The sequence below is a fragment of the Pelodiscus sinensis genome, chromosome 3 (genome assembly GCF_052426305.1).
Source record: "Pelodiscus sinensis isolate ZL-2025 chromosome 3, ASM5242630v1, whole genome shotgun sequence".
Lineage (NCBI taxonomy): Eukaryota > Metazoa > Chordata > Testudines > Trionychidae > Pelodiscus > Pelodiscus sinensis.
This window is the reverse complement of record NC_143054.1, coordinates 129,289,818-129,312,594: the sequence shown is the minus strand read 5'-3', so window position 1 is coordinate 129,312,594 and position 22,777 is coordinate 129,289,818. Positions and strand designations below refer to the sequence as shown.

Genomic DNA, 22,777 nt, shown 5'->3' with positions numbered 1-22,777 from the left:
TGTTCTTCGTATGAGGAGACTGAATTTCCAGTGGGAGGAGTAAGTGAGTGAAGGGATTTACCCCATCTTATACTCTCTATTACAAAAAACTCATGCTTAAATGATGCATGAGATGGACAAGCTTCCCTGACAGCAAAACAAATTCACTGGCCATGCCACTTGGGCAGCAAATGAAAAACCTGAAAAGCACAGTTGCAGTTTGAAATCTACCAATCAGTCATAGGTTTTCAGTTGTATGTTATATCCAGATTGACTAAGTAGGAAAAGTAATTAGATGGCCAACTAGCAGGCAAGAATTCTGTTGCAAGATTTTCTTTATAGTAACTGAAATTTACAGTATTGGCTGCTTCATGATGAAGCAGATGTTAGCATATTTATATTAAACTCTAGTCACTTTCTTCCAGCCTTAAACTCTTAGTGCAAGTCAAAAAGTCAAGAGATCTTTGGGAAAGTAAATCCCTTTCACTTTTTATAAACATTACAGAATGTCATATTTTGACTTCATGCCAAATATGTACAGTATTGGCTTCACTAGCATTACACTGTAAGTCTGCCCATTTAGCATAGCCAAAATTTGTTTGCAGCAGCATAACAGACTATATCTTTAAAGAATACCTACTGCAGGATCTTAAAAGTGTATCTCCTTTTCTACTAAGCCATTTTTATAAAGATGAAGTATTTTTAAATACAGCCTTATCACTGGCAGAAGGATATGTACCATTCAGGAAAGACAGTTCCTACTTTGTGTTACTATTTATTGTTATGGCCATTCCTGCCTTCTTAAAGATTTAAACTTTGGTAAATTAACAGGCTGAGGGAGCCCAAATCTGCTCTTCAACTACATGCAGCTCTGAAATGCAACTGTCTGGGGTGAAGGGCAGCAGCCAACTGAAACACAGCTGCGGCATGTAATAAAGTCTAGCTAATGACAACTTCTGCAAACCCCTACTTTTATTTAAAGTGCTGTGGCATCTTTAGTAACACTGCAGAGCAGAAAGCACATTGGTAAACTACATGGTATTCAATCGATATGTTTTAGAAGGATGAAAGGCTGAGTTGAAATTCTTGGGTTTAATAGCTTTCTGGTTGCAGAGAGTCAAAGAAATTTAACTCTGAGCTGTATACCACTAAATTGTCTCCTTTGGCTGACAATATTCTTCAGTGAGATTTAAATGATATCCAAAATGTACTTTACCTTGGATTCCAAGTAAATGTTGGCTAAAGACATCTTGGAAATCTTATACAGACAGACGGAGAGTGAGATGGCGCACAGAACAAATAATGTGTCATTAATTGCCACCCGGACAGAGACAATGACTTTCCTCTCTGAATTCTCTGTTCTCCCCAACACTGCACAGGTTAAATTCACCAAGAGGAAGAGGAGACTGATGAAGAGAGAAACCAGATAAAGAGGCAACCTGGAGAGGGAAAAACAGGCTTTTAGAACTACTGTTTAGCAAGTGTCAGCAATGTGCTTGAAGCTGCACGTAGAGCAAAGGGCAGATACAGTTCCTGTGCCAAAGCTGTCACAGCTGAGACAGAGCACTTACCAAACTTCAAACTTATCAAACTGATTCAGAATGCTCTGTGTGGCCTGGAGGATGATTACCAGTGATTTCACAGCTTTTAAAAATCCAGAATAAACTGATATTCAAGCCGTCTACTTATTTGTAAGGGATAAAGCAAGTATAAAACAAATGTAATCTACACAGATCTTTACATATCTTTTAAACAGATGTGTTTTCCTTTGCTAGGCTCTGTACATCATACATCACAGGAACCCCTCTGACCATTCAGACTCAGCATGCATGAGGAAGCCACTGTTGGTGGAATGGCCAAGTGTGTGCTTTAGGCCTAGGCCTGGGCCTTGTATGCACTCAGTGCTATAAGTAGACCCACTAATTACCCATTTTTAAAGTCATATTTTACGTCAGAGGTAGAAGCCCTTTTTAAAGTCTAAAGGCTATGAGGCAGCAGGCTATCCAATCCCTCTTCTCCTCCCCCAAATAACTTTTATCACATGCAGCTTCTTGGAGGGGACATTCAGAATTCTAAGTATGAAACCTTGGGGCTGGCTAGGCACCTTTCAATCTGCTTCAAGTGAACAGCAGCCCGTAACTTCACTGCTCAAAGAGCAGAGCAAGCCTGAACTGTGACTTAGAGCTGCACCACTTCTCAGCCATCTGATCAGGAGAGGGGGTAGCAACTTGGCAATGGGTGTTTTGCTCTCCCTTTTCTCCCCCTCCTCAACACCAATATTACAATGCAAAGTCCATGCAGAAGGATAAAGATGCTCCTTACATTCCTTTATTCTCTTATGCAGTAGCAGAGCCAAGATCCCAATTAGTCTCATAATTAAAAAAATAATCAAAAGTGTTGCAGTTGTTACTGGTTACTTATTTCAGCATTATCAGCTTCTCAGAACAGTTACTAACCTAAGACAACAAAAAAGCAAGTAAGTCAAGTTTGCAGCCAAAAAGGTCAGTATTCCCTGTAAGCCAAGCACTTGGGCAGCCACCCAGGAGAAATTCAAATGCTGCCCAGCTGATTAACAGAGCCCCCAAAGCCATTCACAGCTGGCAGCATGTGTTTCTCCTAGTGGTGCGCATCCACACCTGCCTTGGTGCACATAATAAAATTTATTCCACATATGGATGGGAAAAAAATTAGAGGGAACATTGCACAGGATCTTCTTCGAGGTTTGGTGTGGGGTTGGGATATACTCTTAGGTTGTCATTTGAGCAATCTAAACTCAGTCTTTAAATAAAAGTTTTACCCCCCCCCCTACAAAGCAGTGAAAAATACTGCCCCAAAAAGTTAATAGTGCATAATTTATGAATCATGGCTGCAGGTTCCCTATGGTATTAGAAATGTCACAGGTACCATGATATTTCTGTTTGTCTGTGACTTTGCATAGGTGTCTTTGTCAGTGCCTGCAGTAACACACAAAGCTTGCTCTTCCTGTCCTGCCCGACTCACTGTCTCTTGGCATTATGACCTGGTGCATGGGATTCTTATGCCACTGCCTCTCAGCTGCCTGACCCTGTGACATGAGGAAGGAGTCCGTAGGCCAAACTGGAGCAGGGCTGTGGCCCCGCATGCCAAGTCACAATGCTCAAAGCAGGAACCAAGAGCCAAGCTGCACCTCTTGGGACAGTGGTTGCTATTGCAAGGTGAGTGTGGGATGTGGATTGCTCTCCAACACCCCCCCACACCAGGAACTTCCCTTCACCCCAGGCCAGGATTGGGGTTGTGAGACCAGGGTGCTGCTCTGGCTGTTCAGTGACCCTTTGGCAGGGCACTGGGGGCAGAAGTGACATATCCTGTATTGAAAGAAATGAAGTTGAAAGTTCATACCTGTCAAATTTACCCACCACTTCCTCCTGAACATGCACCATTTGCTGAATTTACCCTGCCTGCTCTGTGACTTTGCATAGAAAACCACCATGACAAATCTGCAGCCCTGATCATGATACAAAACTAAAGCACTGATAGCTCATTTCCAAATGAGTTATTGCTCCATTTTGCCAGCGCTGGTAACTGGAAAAGAAAGGGTGCTTCACAGAGAGCCTTTTTATATAGACTAGGGAGAACTGAAAGAGCCTAAAGACACTACTTATATTTATGAATCGATCGGATTGTTTCCAGTTACAGTTCCATCGATGCTGTCTTTGTGTGGCCTGGAGTGGAAATTACTTCTCAAAAGAAAGATAGTGCTCATTGTGAACCTTTAAGGATAGGCTATTTTCATTTATGCTATTTATAGATCGGTTTCCAACTTGTAGATGTTTCTAAGGAGAGTGCTCTGGAGTAGCCCCACAAAATTATGTCAGGGGCACATTGGTTCTGCAGCTTTTATCTTTTTCACATAAATTAATTGGTCTGAAGCATTAGGCTCTCTGTTCCAGAGATTACAGCTATATGGCTTACAGTTTATTCATCTCACAAAAGGCTTTGAAGAGATGGGCATGCCTGTTCCTTCTCTTCCCCTACCACTTCCTACTGCATGACACACACTCCCTCACCCCCAACACAAAGTACTTTGCTCTCCTATCTTAGATTAGGAACAATATTTCCCTTGAGACTAGTGCTCTGAGTTCTGCCCACGAGATACTATTCCCAAAAGATTGTGCAGACATTCCAAATGCGATCATGAATATTCCTTTGGCTTAGCTCCCTTTCAGTTGGGTCTGAAAACTCCCATGCCTGTGTGCTGTATGAGGCTTTTTGTGCTGCAGTGATGTTTGTATGCCCTGCTGGACATTTTTACCTGGCTCCCCGGCAGAGCGGCTGAGGTACGCTCCAAGCTCTGCTAGCCTTTCTGCACTTGGCTACTGGATTGGGGGCAGCCAAAAGTATTGGTACTGTCCCGACACCCATCCAATCCTGAAGATAAGATGAGCTGTCACTCACAGTTTGTACAGCCCTTTATAAAATGATCGTCCCTCCCCTTTCTTTTATGATTTGAGAAGTGGCATTGTTATTGGATAACATAATTTCTTGGCGTTTAAGTCCAGAAGGGACTCTTTGATAATTTCGATTGACCTCCTGCTCCCCAGGGATCTTTACATTTCACCCAATTACCCCTGTACTGAGCCCAGTAACTTTAGTCTAATCAAAGCATTTCAGTCATCAGCAGGCTGAACAGTTCTAGCAATTAATGGATTCTCCCTGGGCCTGCAAATTAGCAACTATTGAAATGAATGGGGCAGGTTACCCCTTTCACAGGTACTGTATCAGGCTCTGCAACTGTGGACTGGCATGCTGCATCAGTTAGCCTCAGAAACAGGAACTGAGTGCATTTCAGCAACCATAGCAGCTAGATCCTTAATTTTGGTGAGTAAAAGCCAATGAATAAGAGGGCTGCCATATTATACTGACCCATGCTGGTCCAGTCCAAGCTCTGAATTTCATGGCATATCATCTATGTAGACTGCAATATAAACCAGAAATTCCAGAAACAACATGACTTTTTCCCTTGTGGATTTCCAGATGCAAGATTTCAGTACTGTAACAGCTCAGCTGCTTCTCATGGGCCCTCTTGTGGCCAGGGATGATGGCTGCAGGGCCCTTCCTCAGTTTCCCCCTTGATTTCTCAGTAACTCACATAGAAGCTTTCATAAATCCAAAACTAGCCCTTGTTGGTATCTGCTTTTAGAAAACAGTGACAAAATCAACACAATCTCCTCAAACCCAGCCTTAATCTGGGAAGAGTCCCTCCTTCCGGAGGAACTGTCTCTTCTTCGTTCCCTAGTCCTCTGGGGAGGACACAAGGCCCAGGCTACCCTTTTGTCTTTTCCCCCAAAGGGAAAAACTAAATTTCTAGCTGGTTCTTTCTACCCTGCTCCAAGCAACTCCTTCCTCAGGACCACACTTTCCCTGTAGCTTCACTCTACAATCTCTCCTGTTGGCTGTCCAAAGCCTCAGCTTTTCTTCTGCCTCAAAGGCACAGTTTAGTTTAGTCACAGAATCACCCTTCACATGCATTCTCTCCCCCGGGGAGGCACATCAACTCCATCACAGCTGAGACCTATCTCCCTTTAGAAGGCCAGCCACCCTGCAATGCATATGTTATGAATTTATAAGATCCAGCCTGTTAACTTGTAGTCCTTAAGTATCAATCCATTGTCCATAATCCTGATCTTGAGGATGGGACATTACTGGAGCTATGTAACATTTGGTGGCTTTGTTGGGGGAGGGTCCATGCAAATGTTTTCTGTTATTTTTATTTCCATTTGTGCACGTCCTTTGAGTGTTGCTTTGAGCTTTGGGGTTCATTTGCACCCAAAAACTCATAGCAAACTTTGACTGAAACCACCAATTTTGTCTGGTTTAATCATGTGAAACTATCGAATTTCATATGTGCTTTCCACAAGAAACTATAAATTGCCTGAAGTCTGCTGGTAACAGTCTGAACTCAAAAGTGAATTTGGCTTAAGTGTTCTGTTTGTAACAAATGCCCCAAACCAGAGGAACCATTAGGTAGCTTTATTAGAAGCATAGATTGGCATGGGTTTAACAATAAGCTCCTTTGTCAAGTGTCTGATACTATTGGAGAGCAGAGGGGACGTTTTCTTTATATGTGTGCTCTGTGAAAGTGAGTTTTATTGATCTTTTTCCTATCTTGAAATCATATCATTTCTTGATTTATGTCAACACAAGCTGTGAGGACACAGTTACCCTCACAGCTGCCTTGTTTATGCAGTTGCAAAAATACTGTCTTCTTGTTTAAAACACAAGGGCTACGTCTACACGGCAGGGTTACGTCTAGACTGGCATGATTTTCCGGAAATGCTTTTAACGGAAAAGTTTTCTGTTAAAAGCATTTTCGGAACAGAGCGTCTAGATTGGCACGGACACGTTTCCGCAAAAGCACTTTTTTCAGAAAACCATCCGCGGCCAATCTAGACGCACTTTTCCGCAAAAAAGCCCCGATCGCCATTTTTGCGATCGGGGCTTTTTTGTGAAAAACAAATCTGAGCTGTCTACACTGGCCCTTTTGCACAAAAGTTTTGCGCAAATGGACTTTTGCCTGAACAGGAGCAGCATAGTATTTCCGCAAGAAGCACTGATTTCTTACAGTAGGAAGTCAGTGTTCTTGCGGAAATTCAGGCGGCCAGTGTAGACAGCTGGCAAGTTTTTCTGGAAAAGCGGCTGATTTTCCAGAAAAACTGGCCAGTCTAGACACAGCCCAGGATTTTTGCGCAAGAACGGGTGTTCTTGCGGAAAAATCTTGTAGAGTGTACACACTTCACGCGCGTTCTTGCACAAGTAAATTTACAGTAAAGCATTGGAAAAGAGGGCTTCTTGTGCAAGAGTTATTCCTCTCCCCACGAGGAATAAGCCCTTTTGCACAAGAGCTCTTGCGCAAGAAGGCAGTGTGGACTGGCAACAGGGGTTTCTTGTGCAAGAAACCCCTATAGCTAAAATGGCCATCAGAGCTTTCTTGCGCAAGAGAGCGTCCACACTGCCATGGATGCTCTTGCACAAAAGCACATCCCTAGTGCAAAAACACATAGCAGTGTGAATACGCTCTTGTACTAGACCTTTTGTGCAAGAAGCCTGCAATGTAGACGTAACCAAGATGATGGGGAAATACCTATATAGCAACAGAGTTAGCTCTGAAATTTGGTACCATTCTAACAAGTTCTAGTCTAAAGAGGAATTAATTCAGGGACATCTATGGTCTGTGTTATACAGGAGGGCAGACTAGATGATCCCAGTCGTCCCTTCTGGCTTTGCAATCTATGAGATTTTAGTTCCAGGTACCGCCAAGTCAGCCTGCATTGCCATTTTAAACTCTTCAGGACAGGGGCTGCCTCTCTTGTTTTGCTTGTACAGAAGTCAGAACAGTGGGCTGCAATCCTCATTGAGGCCTATGGCTTCTGCCTTAATGGAGATTAATCAATTAAGCTCTCTTTCAACTTCTTTGACATACACCTTCATTTTATAATCTATGACCACCCCTCCTGCCCACCAACCACCAGCCATATCTCTTGACATAATCAGTCAGCCTTTACCACCTTGCTGCTCTAAATTGCTGGAAACCCATCCATCTGCCCCCTCCACTCAGTCACCAGATTGAACCCATCCTCCCTGGTTGCTTGTCCTCTCAATGTTCTTCCTTCTCCTACTAAAACATCTGACTTAATCCTCTCCCTGCTCCCACAACTGTTGCCAGACTGTTGAATGCTCTTTCCCCCTAACTATTGATGAGCATTCAGCTGAACTTACCAGATATAAAAAGCTTCGAAGTGAACTAGTCAGGGAATAGCCACTGATCAGAGAGTAGCCATTCTGAATGCTTTCTACTCAAATGTGATTCTTTCAAATCTCCAGTTGTATAAATATGAAAATGAAAGCCAGTTAAACAGAAAGATCTGATTACTCTATTCTTGAATAAACAAAAGCCAATGGTTGTAATGATTGCTTTGTTTCTGATATTTACATGGCAAGGATTTGTAAACGTATTAAAACTTCCTAAGTACTTTAAAAAAAATCAGATATTAAATGTTGGAAAGTTAGGCCCATTCCTAAACTACTGGCAGAAGTGGGCATCAAAAGCATCATTAACCATTTAAAAATATTTGCTACATGAAATGTTTGCACAGTTCTTACCGGTATTTAAGTAGTTCTGGAGAGTACTTTGACTTAGCTTTGAAAATCACCTGCAATAATAAGAGGGAGGGGGAGAAATGGCATCATTCACAAAAGAAATACAAATCAACAAATACAGTATGATCTTCAGGGAAACACCATCATACATCTCACAGGTTATCAGGATTCATAACATATTTTTTGCATTTTCAGAATTATCTGTACTAAAAAAAATTGCCACTTTAAACTATACCAAATGGCAAACCACCATTGTACAGATTCAGTTATATCAGAATAACTTAGTCTAGTTCAAGAATTTGAACTAACTAGATCAGTGTAAGACACTTTTATACTGGTATGACTATATTCACAATAGGACATATACTGGTTTAACTACATTGATAATGATAAATGACTATACTCCCAACCAACAAAATTATACTGGTACCACTTTTTAGTGCATCTCAGCCATTGATGACACCTTGGGCCTGAATCTCATTTACATTATGGCCCTTTCCCCTGGCAATGTAGCGTGGCCTTCCATTGGATAAAAATATCTGTATTCACTTTAGGGCCCCTTTACATTGCCAGAGCAGTGTAAATACAAACCAGGCTACTGAAATTTATTCAGTTCTTGCTTCAGTTATCTTAACTGCCAAAAGAAATGGTGTGTTTATGGAGAGAGAACTTGGAGGCATTAGTTATCTTGCTGTAAAATCTGTTGTATTCATTGCAATAAAATATATGAACCCAATAATCAAAAGTGTTAATGTGACCTGGAACCTATCCAGCATTAAACGGTTTTAAACATGATTCAGCATTTGGTATACACAGATCAGCCTGCTTATGCCTTGATACACCAATAATCATTTAATCCTTTTATTAAAGTTACAGAATAGAAGGAAAAAACAGCTAAGGCATTTGAAATATTGAGTATTAAATAAGGCTTTGTCTACACTGCGCAGTTTTGTGGACAAAAGTCAGGTTTCACCAACAAAACAGTGGCAAGGAAGTACACGCTGAAATGCTCCCCTACCAATGTAATAACCTGCTATGCCAATATGATAAAACCACCTCAATGAGCTGCAGAGATTTGTTTGTGACGTAGTTAGAGCTACACACAGCATCAGTGCAGAAACCGTGCTTGGTTTTGTTATCCTAATTGGCACACAGGAGGTATCAAACAATGCCCATTCTGGCTCATCCCTCCACTCAGTGCTTGTTTCCCTAGCCCAATACTGACAGTCCATGGCAAACTGCTCTGTGAACGCCACCATCAATCTTAAATTATTTGTTCCCATAGCAGAGACCAGGGCCGGCACCACTGAGTTGCTTTCTGGCAGCTTGTGAAATACGGCAGGACCATCCACACTGTGTTCATAAAGCTCATCCCCAGATTGGTCAGCAGTTCAGGATCTGTGCTGTTAGGCAGAGACAGCGGGTGCACAGTTGGCAAGGGCAACTGAAAAATGGTGCAAAACGAAGTAGGAAGTCTATAGAATGATGGGACAGAAAGAACTGCATCCTGGAATGGCAAGCAAGCACAACCCCTGGATGTACCACAATCTGTTCCCAGAGCTCTCAGGTGGCAGAGAGTGACACTAGGTAGTGAGTAGTACCGTGGGAGAGCTACCCATAATGATATCCACTCTCTCTGTTGATGCAGTGTCTGTAGATGCTCTGCACTGACTGACACAAGGAGCACTGTGTGGACATGCATAACCAGTGTTAATAAAGAGACTTGTGATCGTTGATATCAATTAAGTCAACTTAACTTTGCTATATAGGATTTCATTTTAACAGTTTCCCTTTTTCTTTAGCTGGAAAAACAACAAATAGTCTGGTAGCACTTTATAGACTAACAAAGCATGTCTGTACAGACTAACTTGGCTACCCCCTGAAGCTTTTTTAGCTGGAGAGAGTCTTTAGAAGGAAAACAAGCCCTTGTTTGACAGGCTCTAGAATAGTTATTACCTTGAGAAGGAAAAGAGAAAAAGTTACTTGAGCTTGACTGAAGCGGTTGTTGTTGCTTTAAAGTCTGAGCCCATTTCCTACAAGATAAAAAAAGAGAAGCACACGCAAGAGGGGAGAGGAAAGCGCAGCAAAGATTTGTTTTTAAACCATGCAGCTTCCGCCGCTGGTGTCAGACTTTCACTTGCAGCTGCACAGCTGGGAAAGCAGAGGCATGGCACGTCCTTGTGTTAGCCACTCAGAGACTGGCAAACACATCAGGCTGGAGATCATTGCTGGAAGCCTCTCTGCCTATGGTGGGCCACTCCTGGATAACAGTTAACCATTACCCAGTGACCATCACCCGTTCACATCCCTAATCCAAGTGAAGTGTGGGATTAGCTGGTGGCAGTGGAAGTGACAAAGCATCTATTTGCCTGGACTGCACAGGACATCTCTTGGGATCAGATGACGAATGCCTAACCATGTTACAGGAGAGCCCAGGGTCTCAGGAGATGGTGCAAGTGGCAGCCATGATAGTAGATTTCACTGCAGTGATTCTTAAGAGACTTCTTCTGTAAATTTTTGCCAGAATGACTTTTCTTTTTAAAATCCCCTAGAGGGGGTGATGGTAGGGGTGCCAATCAAACACCTTTGCCCCACCTCTTCCCTGAAGCCACATCCTGGCCTTGCTTCTTCTCTAAGGCCCCACCCTCTGCTCACTCTATTCCCCCCCTCCCTCCATCGCTCGCTGTCCCACCCTTACTCACTTTCACCAGGCTGGGGTTTGGGTGTGGGAGGGGACATAGCTCTTAGATAGACCCAGTGGGGTTCAGAGTATAGGAGGGGTTCCCAGCTGTGTCAAGGGGTTGGGATGCAGGAGGAGGTGCAGGATCTGGGAGAGAGTTTGGGTGTGGGAGGAAGTGCAGGGCTATGGCAAGGAGTTGGGATGCAGGAGGGGATATGAGGTATGGGCTCTGGGTGGGAGTCTCATTGCAGGAGAGGGCTCTGAGCTGAGTCAGGAAGTTGGGGTAAGGGGTTTGGTCTCTAGGAGGCATTTTGGGAGTGGGAGGGGGCTCAAAACAGGGGTTTGGGGTGCTCTAGGGGGTTAAGGGTGTAGGCACCAGCTGGGCAGCCCCTGGAGGTGACTGGCATGTTTGTCGCCTCAGCTCAGCAGCAGTCAGGTGGCTGAGTGCACTTCCCCTGCCTGAAGGTATCAATCCCATACCGTCCCGCCCCCGCCCCCCGGCCGCAGTTCCCGGCCGCAGTTCCCAGCCACTGGGAGTTGTGGAATCAGCACTAGAATGAGGGCAGCTTGTAGAGATGCTCTGGCCACTCTTGCACCTAGGAGCCAGAGGGATGTGCCAGTCGCTCCTGGGAGCTGTGCAGAGCCAGGGCAGGCTGGAAGCCTGCCTCAGCCTTGGTGCTTCTAACCAGACTTTCAGTGATGTATTAACATCGTCTAGATAACTTTCAATAGCCCCCTAGAGATCAAGGCCTCTTTCAGTAGACTCCCAGCCAATCTGGGAGGGGTGGCATCCCTAAGTGGTGAAAGAGCCCAGCCCTCATAATTTTAGCTCCACTTAGATCTAATTTCCAACACACCAGTTTTGGTTCATTGATTTCCGATTGCATATTTCTCTTGTTTACCGGGTGTGATCTTAACACAGGCCTTGAGCAATAGCAGCTGGCCTATTTGGACTAATTTAGTTAGTCTTTACCTTTTCTCAGCAACATTTATTGTTCCAGGTTATTGGGACGTGAACTTTCAATTGCTTTCCCACAGTTAGGCTCACACATGGGGGGTAAATTTGTACTCCCAATTATTACAACAAATTGTAGCCAAGAATTTAGCATTTTTAGTACAGGTTGGACCTTGCTAGTCTGGCACCCCCGGGACCTGACTGGTCCCGAAGGAGGGGATTTGCCAGACCAGGGAATGTCCTTCCCTTCATGGCCCATGCTGCCACTGGGCTAGGGCTCTAGCCTTCCCATGCTGCTCCCCTACCGCCCCCAGGGCTCTCTAGATGCCACTGGCCCCACTACTGCTGGTGCCGGAGGCCCATGGCCAGAGCTGTGCAACTGAAACAGAGCTCCACAGCCACCTGGTTCTGTGGCTGGGGCCAGAGCCGGAGCTCCCCAGCCGCTGGAGCCAGAACAGGGCCAGAGCTCCACAGCCAGGGCCAGGTCAAGAGCTCCCTGGCTGCCACTGGAGTCGGAGCTCCACGGCCGCTGGGACCAGGGAGCTCAGCTGGAGCCAGAACTCCCCACCATGCTGCCCATCTTCCTCTCCCTCCCCCCCACACACTGCGCTCCCGGATGAGTCACCAGTGTCCCCTGTCTCGCTTCTGCCCTGCCGCCAGACCTCCCTGTTTCTGGGCTCTGTGGTCCAGGAACATCCATGGTCCATGACAGACAACGGATGCTGCCAGACCAGGAAGTTCTGGTTAAGGAATGGATAACCTGTAGCACCCTGGGAAGCGTGTAGAGATTTCTCTGCACGAGTGCAGAGAAAAAAATTGCTACTAATAAAAGTGTAGTGTAAGGGAGTAGGCATTCTTCCCACCATGTCACCAAAGCAGAAAAACAGAATCAGATTATGCCATGCTTAATCACATTGGACAGTATCTTACTCCATGAATAGCTGCATCGATATTAATGCATCTAGTTGCAGAGTAAGGTACTCTTCTGCATGGGTAAAGAGTTTCAGCATCTGGCCCTTACAGATTTTCTCGATGGAGCTGTATCTTTCTGTTTTTAACACTTGTTTAGCTCAAAGACCCTATAAGAAGTTTGAAGAAAAGACTAGCTTTTAAAGATTCAACAGCCTTAGTTTTTCATTGAAAGGAAGAGGCTATCTCTATACTTGCACTTGATCAACAAAAGACAAAACTAAAAGGCTGCATCTAGACTGGCAAGATTTTGCGCTTGCTTTTGCGCAAAATCTTGCCGCCTGTCTAGACTGGCTGCGAGTATTTGTGCAAGAACATTGACTTTGTACTGTACAAAATCAGTGATTCTTGCGCAAATACTCCGACGCTCCCACTCAGGGATAAGCCCTCTTGCTCAAGTATTCTTGTGCAAAAGGGCCAGTGTAGACAGACAAGTTAATTTCTTGTGCAAGAAAGCCCAATGGCTAAAATGGCCATCGGAGCTTTCTTGCGCAAGAGAGCATCTACACTGGCACGGATGCTTTTGCGCAAAAGCAAATTTTTTGCGCAAAGGAACATGACAGTATAGATGCTCTCTTGTGCAAATACTTTTAACGGAAAAACTTTTCCGTTAAAAGTATTTGCACAAAATCATGCCAGTCTAGATGCAGCCAAAGAGTTTACCGGACAGTTTTATAGCTCAAGCTGTGTACAGGCTTATGCACTAAGCTCCAGACTTCCCAGGTTTGGTTCTGACTGTCCACACTACCCCTGTCATAACTTAGGGTATGTCTAGACTATGGTGCTATTTCGGGATACTGGAAGTATCCTGATATAGCAACACAGCGTCTTTAAACACACCTGCTATTTCCTGAAATGGCAAGTGCGCTATTCCAGCATCCCTGTAACCCCCGTTCCACAAGGGTTAAGGGATTTGTCAGAATAGTGCCTTATTTTGAAATTTGACACTGTCCACACAAAATAAGCTTTTTCAAACTAGACTCGGAATAAGCTACACAATTTGTGGAGCGCAAATTGCATAGCTTATTCCAACAGAAGGGTGCTGTCTAGACATACCCTTAGACAGCCCCAGCTAGAGCTGTTTAAGTTGTACCACAGGCCTCTCTGGCACCAGGAGTGTCCCAGAATCATAAGTATGAAATGCAAAGGTGGTGATAGCCACTGACCACTCTCTGGGTTGCAAGCTGATGCAACCAAGAATCTAATTCTTATAGCCTAACTACAGTGGGGAAATTATCCATTTTTAACACTGAACATCGTGTTATTTGAAACCAATGGCCAAGAGGCACAGTATAGACCCAGCTTTGAGGTGACCCAGCTCATTTTTACTGAACTGGATCCAAGACTCACCCTCAGAGTAAGGAGTGGAACAGGACTTAAGTACAAAATAGGCCTTGGGCAAGACTTTTGCATAGGCATGCAGTTCTCATTTCAGAGACCTATGAAGTAGCATGTCTTTTGCCCATCTTTGCTCTCAGGGCCAACTTGGGGGGGAGGGAGGGGAGCTGCTGAACTAGGGGCAAACCGCCCCCCAGGCCTTACATCTTCTTGCCCTTGCTCTGCCTCCACCCTGTCCCCACTCCTTCCTGTAAGCCCTGCCCCTGCTCTGCCCCTTCCCTTGCCCAATACACCCTTCTCTGAAGCCCCCGAGCTATGTGTGCTGGGGAATTAACAGGGAGCTTGTGTAGGGTGGCAGTAGGGGTCAGCCACCTCACACTCATCACAGCGGTGGGAGCTGGAGCAACCCAGCAGCCTGCTCTGTTCTCCCGCCCATCTCCCAGACCGCTGCGCTGTAGTGGCTAGAAGTGGAGCAGCCTGGTCTCAGCCTGTTCCACTCCCCCAAGCCCTGCATCATCAAGCCCCGCAGGTAATCCCCCAGGCTATCTTGGACCCACAGATCCCATCCATCAGACAGTTGAGGTGGCTGCCACAGGGGACCCCCAAAGCACGGGGCCTAGGGCGGCTCTCCTGAATCCTCCTATGGATGGGACAGTTCTGTTTGCACTCTCCTCCCTCCTCCTCCTCCTCCATGTTCCCTGCAAGTTTGTCTTCACACCTTGAAAGCACTTGGCAACCCGCGCTCCTATCTGCCTTGTCTCACAGCTTTTGCAATACAGCAGCCATTGCTGGGTACAATGCCATAGGCTAGGGCTGTTTACCATCAAGTCACTAACATTTGCTCGGTAAAAACACCTGAGCCCCATTTATGGCAGCAGCTTAGCACCAGTGCAGGTATAAATGTTTCTAGTATAGTTGTACATCAGGAATATTGTCTTACATTTTACCGCATGTAACGTTACTCCTGGAAAGCACCCGGTACATTTAAAGTGCTATCTAAATGAGTAAATGCTGAGGCTCTTGTGACTACCTCCAAAACAGCAAGACTTGTATTGGTTCCACCTTGTCAGTGATAATGAATGTAAAGCAAAGGGAGAAGAGAAATGGACCCTGACCAGGGAGATTGCAAATAAAAGGTCTTGAATTCCAGACCAACCTCCCTCTCACTTCATTTAAAGTAGGAAATAGAACTGTTGCTGAGTTACACAATGGTTGTTGTTTTTGAACAGCTAAAATAAACTTGTGGGTCCAGGGAGGGGCAGGTGTCAGGCAGGCAGAAATGCAGGTTTTGCAGACACCCCTAGTAGGCAGGCATGCACTCTGCCACATATTATCTGATGTATCAGAGGGTTGCTGTAGCTCATATTGTGTAATTATTTGCAGGCATCCTGCTATTGTTTTACACAAGTAATATCCTTGTTGTTTGTTTTGGTCTTACATTAACCTGACATGTAATTTCATAGCTTCCAAGCAGAGGAACTTTACTCTCAAAGCAGTGGGTTCTATTATGTCCTATCTTTAGGTGACTAACGCATGGATACAGAAGCAGGATTAATAAATGATGTTTGTCTCCCTTTGTGAAAACATGCACACTTCCTGCAGCAATTGGTTTTGGAGAAGTGATAGTTACTAACTATGACATATGCTTTTTTCTAGCATCCTTCACTACTCTGCCACATTTAGATTATCAAAAGCCCCACAGTAAAGGTCCATCTCCTCCAAAGCAGCAGCTAGTACTGAATCCAAAGAACCTTAGTATCAGTCAAAGCCATGTTTATCTGTAATTGCTTTTTCACTGGTCCCACAGGTTTGACACCCTCTTCTCATGCATTACAATTCCTATGGGCTGTGTTTAGACTGGCCAGTTTTTCTGGAAAATCAGCCACTTTTCCAGAAAAACTTGCCAGCTGTCTACACTGGCCACTTGAATTTCCGCAAAAGCACTGATGTAAGATTGTCAGTGTTCTTGCGGAAATACTGTGCTGCTTCTGTTCGGGCAAAAGTCCTTTTGCGCCGAACTTTTGCACAAAAGGGCCAGTGTAAACAGCTCAGATTTGTTTTGCGCAAAAAAGCCCCAATCGCGAAAATGGCGATCGGGGCTTTTTTGCGGAAAAGCGCGTTTAGATTGGCACAGACGCTTTTCCGCAAAAAGTGCTTTTGCGGAAACGTGTCCGTGCCAATCTAGACGCTCTCTTCCAAAAATGCTTTTAACGGAAAACTTTTCCGTTAAAAGCATTTCCGGAAAATCATGCTGGTCTAGACACAGCCATGGGTTTTTTTATTTCTGCAGGTGCCACTCAAAACTGGGGAAATTCTTGCTGTGCTGGTGCCACTACGTCTCATTGCAGCTAAGGCCAGGTCTACACTATGGGGCAAAGTTGACCTATTTTATGCAACTTCAGGTAAGTGAATACTGTAGCTGGAGTCGACGTACCTTAGGTCTCATTACCAGGGGGTCTCCACTGTGGGGAGTCGACAGGAGAAACTCCCATTGACTTCCCTTACGCTTCTCATTCTGGTGAGTAGTGGCATTAACGAGAGACATGCTAACTAAATGATCAATCATTTGGCCACAGTGCCAATCTCCCCAGTAAGAGCAGACAAGCTCTTACGTACAGCCAGGGCTATCCCTAGAGGTGTGGGGCTCAGGGCAATGCCCCTGCAGCAGGCCCTGCCCCATGATCCCTCTTTGCTGCCCTGCCCTATTCTACCCTCCTCTCAGCCCTGTCCATGCTCCGCCTCCTCCTGCCACAATCCACCCCCTCCCACCTCCATTGCACCCCCTTGCCCCAAACCTTCTCCCCACGCTTGCCAAGGGGACTGGAAGCAGCATGGGTCAGCCCCCTACAGTCACTGTAGCAGTGGGATCTGGAACTACCTGGCAGCCTGCTCCCCCTCACTGCCCTCTCTTGGCCTGCTGCACTCCACTTTACTGTGGTGATGGGAAGCAGATGCCCTGGCCCCAGTTGCCACCGCCGACGCCGCCTCCTCCACCTCCTTCTCCTTCTCCTCCTACAAGTGATACAGGGCTCAGGGGAGCAGGCTGAGGCCAGGGTCAAGATGCACCGCTTCCCACCACCGTGGTGAAGCAGAACACAGCAGGCTGAAAGATGGGCAGCAGGATGGAGCGGAGCAGGTTGTCAGATATCCCTGGATCCTGCCGCTGTGATGAGTGCAGGGGAGGCCGACTCCTGCTGCTGCCCCATGCCAGGTTCCCCTGTAATCCCTGAGGCCACGCTAGAGTTCCCAAGGCTAATAGGGGGATCTTCCTGTCCATAAATCCAAAGCATGAGCCTGGGCAACAGCCCTGAATCATCCTGTGGTCAGGACGGCTGTAGGCACAGTTGAGGCAAGGGCCCTTGCTTATTCCTGAAGAGGAGCTCAGAGTAAGCTTGAAAGCTTGTCTCTCTGACCAATAGAAGCTGTTCCAATAAAAGGCATTATGTTACTCACTTTGGCTACGTCTACGCTGGCGGCTTCTTGCACAAGAACATCTTGCGCAACAGTTCTTGTGCAAGAACACGTCCACACTGCCATGTGCGAGATGTGCTTTTGCGCAAGAGCATTTATGGCAGTGTGGACGTTCTCCTGTGCAAGAAAGCTCTGATGCCCACTTTAGCCATAGGGCTTTCTTGCGCAAGAAACCCCTGCCATGCGTCCACTCTACCCTCTTGCACAAGAGCTCCTGTGTAAGAGAGCTTACACCTGTTAGAAAAGAGCGTAGCTCTTGCGCAAGAAGCCCTCTCTTACCACGTCCTACTGTAAATCTTCTTGCGCAAGAGCAGGCAGGCAGTGTGGACACTCTGCGGATGCTTGCACAAGAACGGCCGTACTTGTGCAAGAACCCGCCAGTATAGACATAGCCCCCATCTCTCTTATTCCAAAAGACTGCAGTAGTGGCTAACTCCCCATCAAGTTCAGACAGCTTTTACTTTGCAAATTATCCTTGAGCATTTACCAGTTAAACCAGTTTTGTTGTTTAGCTAGGAGAATTTGAGGATCTCCTTTCCCTTCCACCTCCACCGTTAAATGGAAAACATTTGCCAGCTTCACATCTTTACTACCTCTGCTATATGCTTCTGCTAGTTACTTTCTTTTCTTCAGAACAGTTAACCAGCTTGACTTTGCAGCTGTGCCTCACTGCATGAGTCTGGTTTTGAAGGGGGGAGAGGGTGAAAGTGGCCTCTGAACAGGTTTGTGAGGTTAAAATGATTATCAAAAACAAATGCTTTCTCCCTACTCTTTTTCACACTAGTTCTTGCTTGTCTTCTGTGGAAATGTAGGTGCACATAAAAAAAAAAGATAATCTGAACATGTTCAATTATAAACCAAGCCATCTCCTAATTGGTTGGAAGAAAGGAACTAATAAAAGTGAACTAATAAAAGTGAACTAAAAATGTATACATTTTTTCCATGTATTACGTTAATTCTCACATTGGCTGTGCTTGTGTTTCTTAACTTCTTGTTTTAGCAGGGTGGAGTCTGATTTCAGATGGGACTTTCCATGGGATTAACTAGCATGGAAGCAAACAACAATAAATACAGTAATCATGTGCTTGTGAGTAGCACCTTCCAGTCATCATTTGTAAAGGCCTTTGCAAATTTCATTGTAAAAGCCTCACAACACCATGTCAGTATTACAATCTTTTTAAAGAGGGCCAAAGTAAGGCTTAGAGAGGTTGTGACTTACTTGGGGTGACCCAGCACAATCAGGGTCAAGACTGGAATTGATGAGTCTTAACTTCATTTCCTCCTTTAATCACTAGAGTGTAGTGGGTCTCAATCAATTTACCACTGTGGAATCCATATGAGGCGTCTTATATATTAAGTTGGCTCCGGTTATACAATATCTATCTATATTCTACGGCTGCGTCTAGACTGGCAAGTTTTTCCGCAAAAGCAGCTGCTTTTGTGGAAAAACTTGCCAGCTGTCTACACTGACCACTTGAATTTCCACAAGAACACTGACGATCTCATGTAAGATTGTCAGTGTTCTTCCAGAAATACTATGCTGCTCCCGTTCGGGCAAAATCCCTCTTGCGCAAATGCTTTTGCGCAAGAGGGCCAGTGTAGACAACGCAGTATTGTTTTGTGCAAAAAAGCCCCGATCGCGAAAATGGCGATTGGAGCTTTCTTGCGCAAAACCGCGTCTAGATTAGCATGGACGCTTTTCCACAAAAAGTGCTTTCCGTTAAAAGCATTTGCAGATAATCATGCCAGTCTAGACATAGCCTACTTGTATGGCCCTGAGGATGCCACATGGACTGCAGCTGTGTGCTGATTGGGCTGATTGGGATGCTGGTTTAACTGCACTACTAGACTATCAGAGGGGTAGCCGTTGCATCTGACGAAGTGGGTCTTTGCCCATGAAAGCTTATGCTGCAACACTTCAGTTAGTCTATAAGGTGCCACAGGACTCCTCGCCGCTTCTACTAGACTATATTCATTATACAGCTCCAACGGCTACTAAGCAGCAATGTTATAATCCAAGTAAAATGAAAATGTGAGTACATACATATAAACTCTTCTGGATTTTCCCTGAGATAAAAGGAAACAATTACCTGTGCTACTAAGCCCCCAGTGCATTCTCTGTGCTCACTTAATCCCTAGCTTCTTGGCCAGGGGCCAACCTACTAAATTCTCCTTTCAAAAGACTTTAATGGGAGTTGCATGCATGTATGAATTTGGCCCGAGGATGCCATTTCAAAGTGACAATGGCTTTTGTGTGATGCTGGACACTTATTTCTTGGAAACTGGACCACTCCCCCAATTGATTCCACAATTATCCATGAATCACTGTCACTGTCTGCTTTCACATTTACCACAGTTAGGGCAGTTCTTATTTGGTGGCTCTCAGTTTCAAAAGTCAGGCTCTTGTCTTTAGTAAGATTATTTGTAATTTGCAGACCAATACTAGGGAACCAATTAGAAGGTGTGTATAAGAAATCAGTCCGGTCCCAGTTTAGGACCTAAGTAGATAGTCCTAGTCCACATCACTAAATCTTTATTACAACCAGCACTTCAGTAGGTAGTCTCAGTGGCGTATTCAAGGATTGAATTGGCAGGAAGATTACCCATAAGGTCCAGCTATGCCAGGAAGGTGACCCACTGCAGATACAGGTAATCTAAGGGCAGGATTCAGAGGAAGGCTGGCTTTGTGGTTAAGGCACTAGGACTCCTCTCTAAGCTCTAACCCCAGCCTTGCCCCCATGCTTCTTGTTCAGGCAAACTTTTTGTATCAGTTCTCCATTTGTAAAAAAGGGATAATACTGTCTTTCCTCAATTCCGTCTTATCTGTTTACACTGTAAGCTCTTTGAGGCACACTCTTATTGTGTGTGTGTACAGCACCTCATGTGGAGCTCTTATCTCAGTTTTAGGACCCCCCCCCCCAGTCTCAATTAGAGGGCCCTCCCCCTCAGTGCTACTGTAATACAAATAAGACTAATAATTTATGCCTGCAATAGGAATCTAGTTAACAATTCTATTACTGGTACACAAAGAGAAATAGAATCCAGCTCAATAACTCATACTGGCCTTGCAAAGCCTTCTGCAAGTAAACCACAAAATCTCATTTTTTTTTGGTCAGTGAAGCCATGAGATAGGCTTCCTAATGAACATCTGAGGCAGGAGATTTTGCAGAAGAGCAGAACTGCACTTTAGACAGCCACTGTAAAACACAACCCTAAGGTTTCTAGTACACATTTGTTCAGACCTAGGTTAAATGTTACCTTTACCCAGGCAACAGATTTATTACTTCTCCCCTGTGTGGCTGCTTCATTATAGCATTTGTCATTTGCCTTCCAAAACACAAAGTTCCAAATTAAGTACATTACATGTACTTTTTTTCCCCTGCCTGAGTACATCAGGAAATCACATTTCTCTTGCAACCCTTTAAAAAGTAAAGCTTTACAATTCTGTAGTCGGTACCCAACCAAGGCATAGAAATGTCCATTCCTTACCTGAGTGAAGTAAAGATTCATCAGTGTCAGTGTGAAAAACTGGAGGCAAACTGGGAAGCAGTAGAGAAACCAAAAGATGAAGGGTCGGAGAGAGTTGGCTGTGACAAAATCTTTGAAGTAAAATGAAAAGAGCACAGTCCTAAGTGAGGCCCAAAATAGGCACAGAAACAGAAAGACAGTTTGGTAACTGAACCTCTTGTGCCTGTAGTGGAGGACCAGCCAAAGTTGGATGTAGATGAACACAAAGAGGAGGGAATAAAAAGCAGTATATACAATGGTCAGGCCCAGCGTTACATACGGAGGGACAGCTGGTGTCAGGGTCCCTGGCAGGGTGTCATTTTTCAGTGAATCCCACTCAGCAGCCTCCATTTGAGATCAGAAATTGTCAGAGTTCCTTATTAAGGTTGGCTGCTTCTGCTCCTGCCTCCTTTCATCCTCCTACAAGCAGCATAAGAACCAAGAAAAAGAAAGAAAACAAGCTGCACTTCCTCTTTGGCAGCTCACTGAAGGCTGGTAGCACATGATCACAATTCAGAATGATTCATGAGAGCTGCCTGTGTCAGCAATTGACATGGAACTATTCTGAAGGCTGCTCTTTGCCGATGTTTGTGGACAACTCCTATTCATTGTTCAGAAAATAAAAAGACCCATCACCAGCCTGAACAGTTTATAACCAAACCCTTTCCTAAACAAGCTAATTTTGATTTAAAATGAAGTCAGTAACACGGGTGTTAAAGTAGGAAGTCACTAATTGATTTTTACTAGCAATATCCAGGTCAGATTCTGTGTTTTAGGAGTTGGGGAGGGGGGGAGTTAACAAACAATTTATTTGCTTCTGTTTAACTAAAAAGAATTATAGGAACTTTTATTCAAAACTCTGTGGTAAACTGTTGGACTCTGGATCTTTATTACAGAATCCTGCAGTGCTTGGTAGGGAACATACAATTAGAACAGCAAACTGATCGGACAACCCATCTAATATTATCTCTTTTTCTATTAATGATAAATATCAGATATTTCAGGGTGGGGGGCAGGAGCAGGGGACATATAAGACCTAGCATTGCCAACCCTCCAGGATTGTTTTGGAGTCTCCAGGAATTAAATATTGTTCTTAAAGATTATGTCATTTGATGAAAGCTCCAGGAATATGTCCAACCTGAAATTGGCAACTCTACATAAAATTGGCATAAGACTTTTTACCTAAATGTGTCTGTCTCTTAACAGGAACAAAAGACAAACACTAAATGCCAAAATGTGCTAAAACATAAGTGTAACTTCAGGATTTTCCTGCTCAAATATTTTCTGCCTTGGCCATCTCTTGGACAATGATTGATTGGATATGCTTGTGGGTAAACATGCAAATGCACCCTTGGGATTAGCTTTATAACATAACACTTTCTATTGTGGGCATTTCTGAAATCGTTAATGTTTGTCAAGTGTAATGAGGTTTGGGAAGTGAAGCTAAGTGGTTTTGACATCTGCACTGTGAAGAGATACAGTTCTCTAACACCTCAAAGTCATGAATAAAGTTAGGATAAAACCATTTTGGCTAAGGCTGGTAGAGAATTAATATTCTTTCTGGATTTGTTTTATTTTATAATCTTCAATAAATGGATTTGAAAAGAACACCCCTACTAAACCGGAATAGTTTCCAGTTAAGATTCCCAAATTTCCTGTGAGCAGGGGGAGCACCTGCTTTCAGCAGAATACTCCTACTTCATGGCTATTATCAGATTTTCAGAATGAAAGCAATAGAGGAG

General features: G+C 44.6%; 1 protein-coding gene across 1 annotated transcript in view; it reads right to left on the bottom strand.

The window, feature by feature from the left end:
• The window catches only part of GPR137B (G protein-coupled receptor 137B), a 34,451-nt gene extending 12,944 nt beyond the window's left edge, over positions 1-21,507 (bottom strand). Inside the window, exons 1-3 of the mRNA XM_075924805.2 lie at positions 21,018-21,507; positions 8,119-8,168; positions 1,196-1,418 (exon numbers count right to left, since the gene is read on the bottom strand). Of these exons, the coding sequence (XP_075780920.1) occupies positions 1,196-1,418; positions 8,119-8,168; positions 21,018-21,386 (642 nt within the window). The 5' untranslated portion in view covers positions 21,387-21,507. The remainder of the gene's footprint in view (positions 1-1,195; positions 1,419-8,118; positions 8,169-21,017) is intronic.
• Between the last annotated feature and the right edge of the window lie 1,270 nt (positions 21,508-22,777).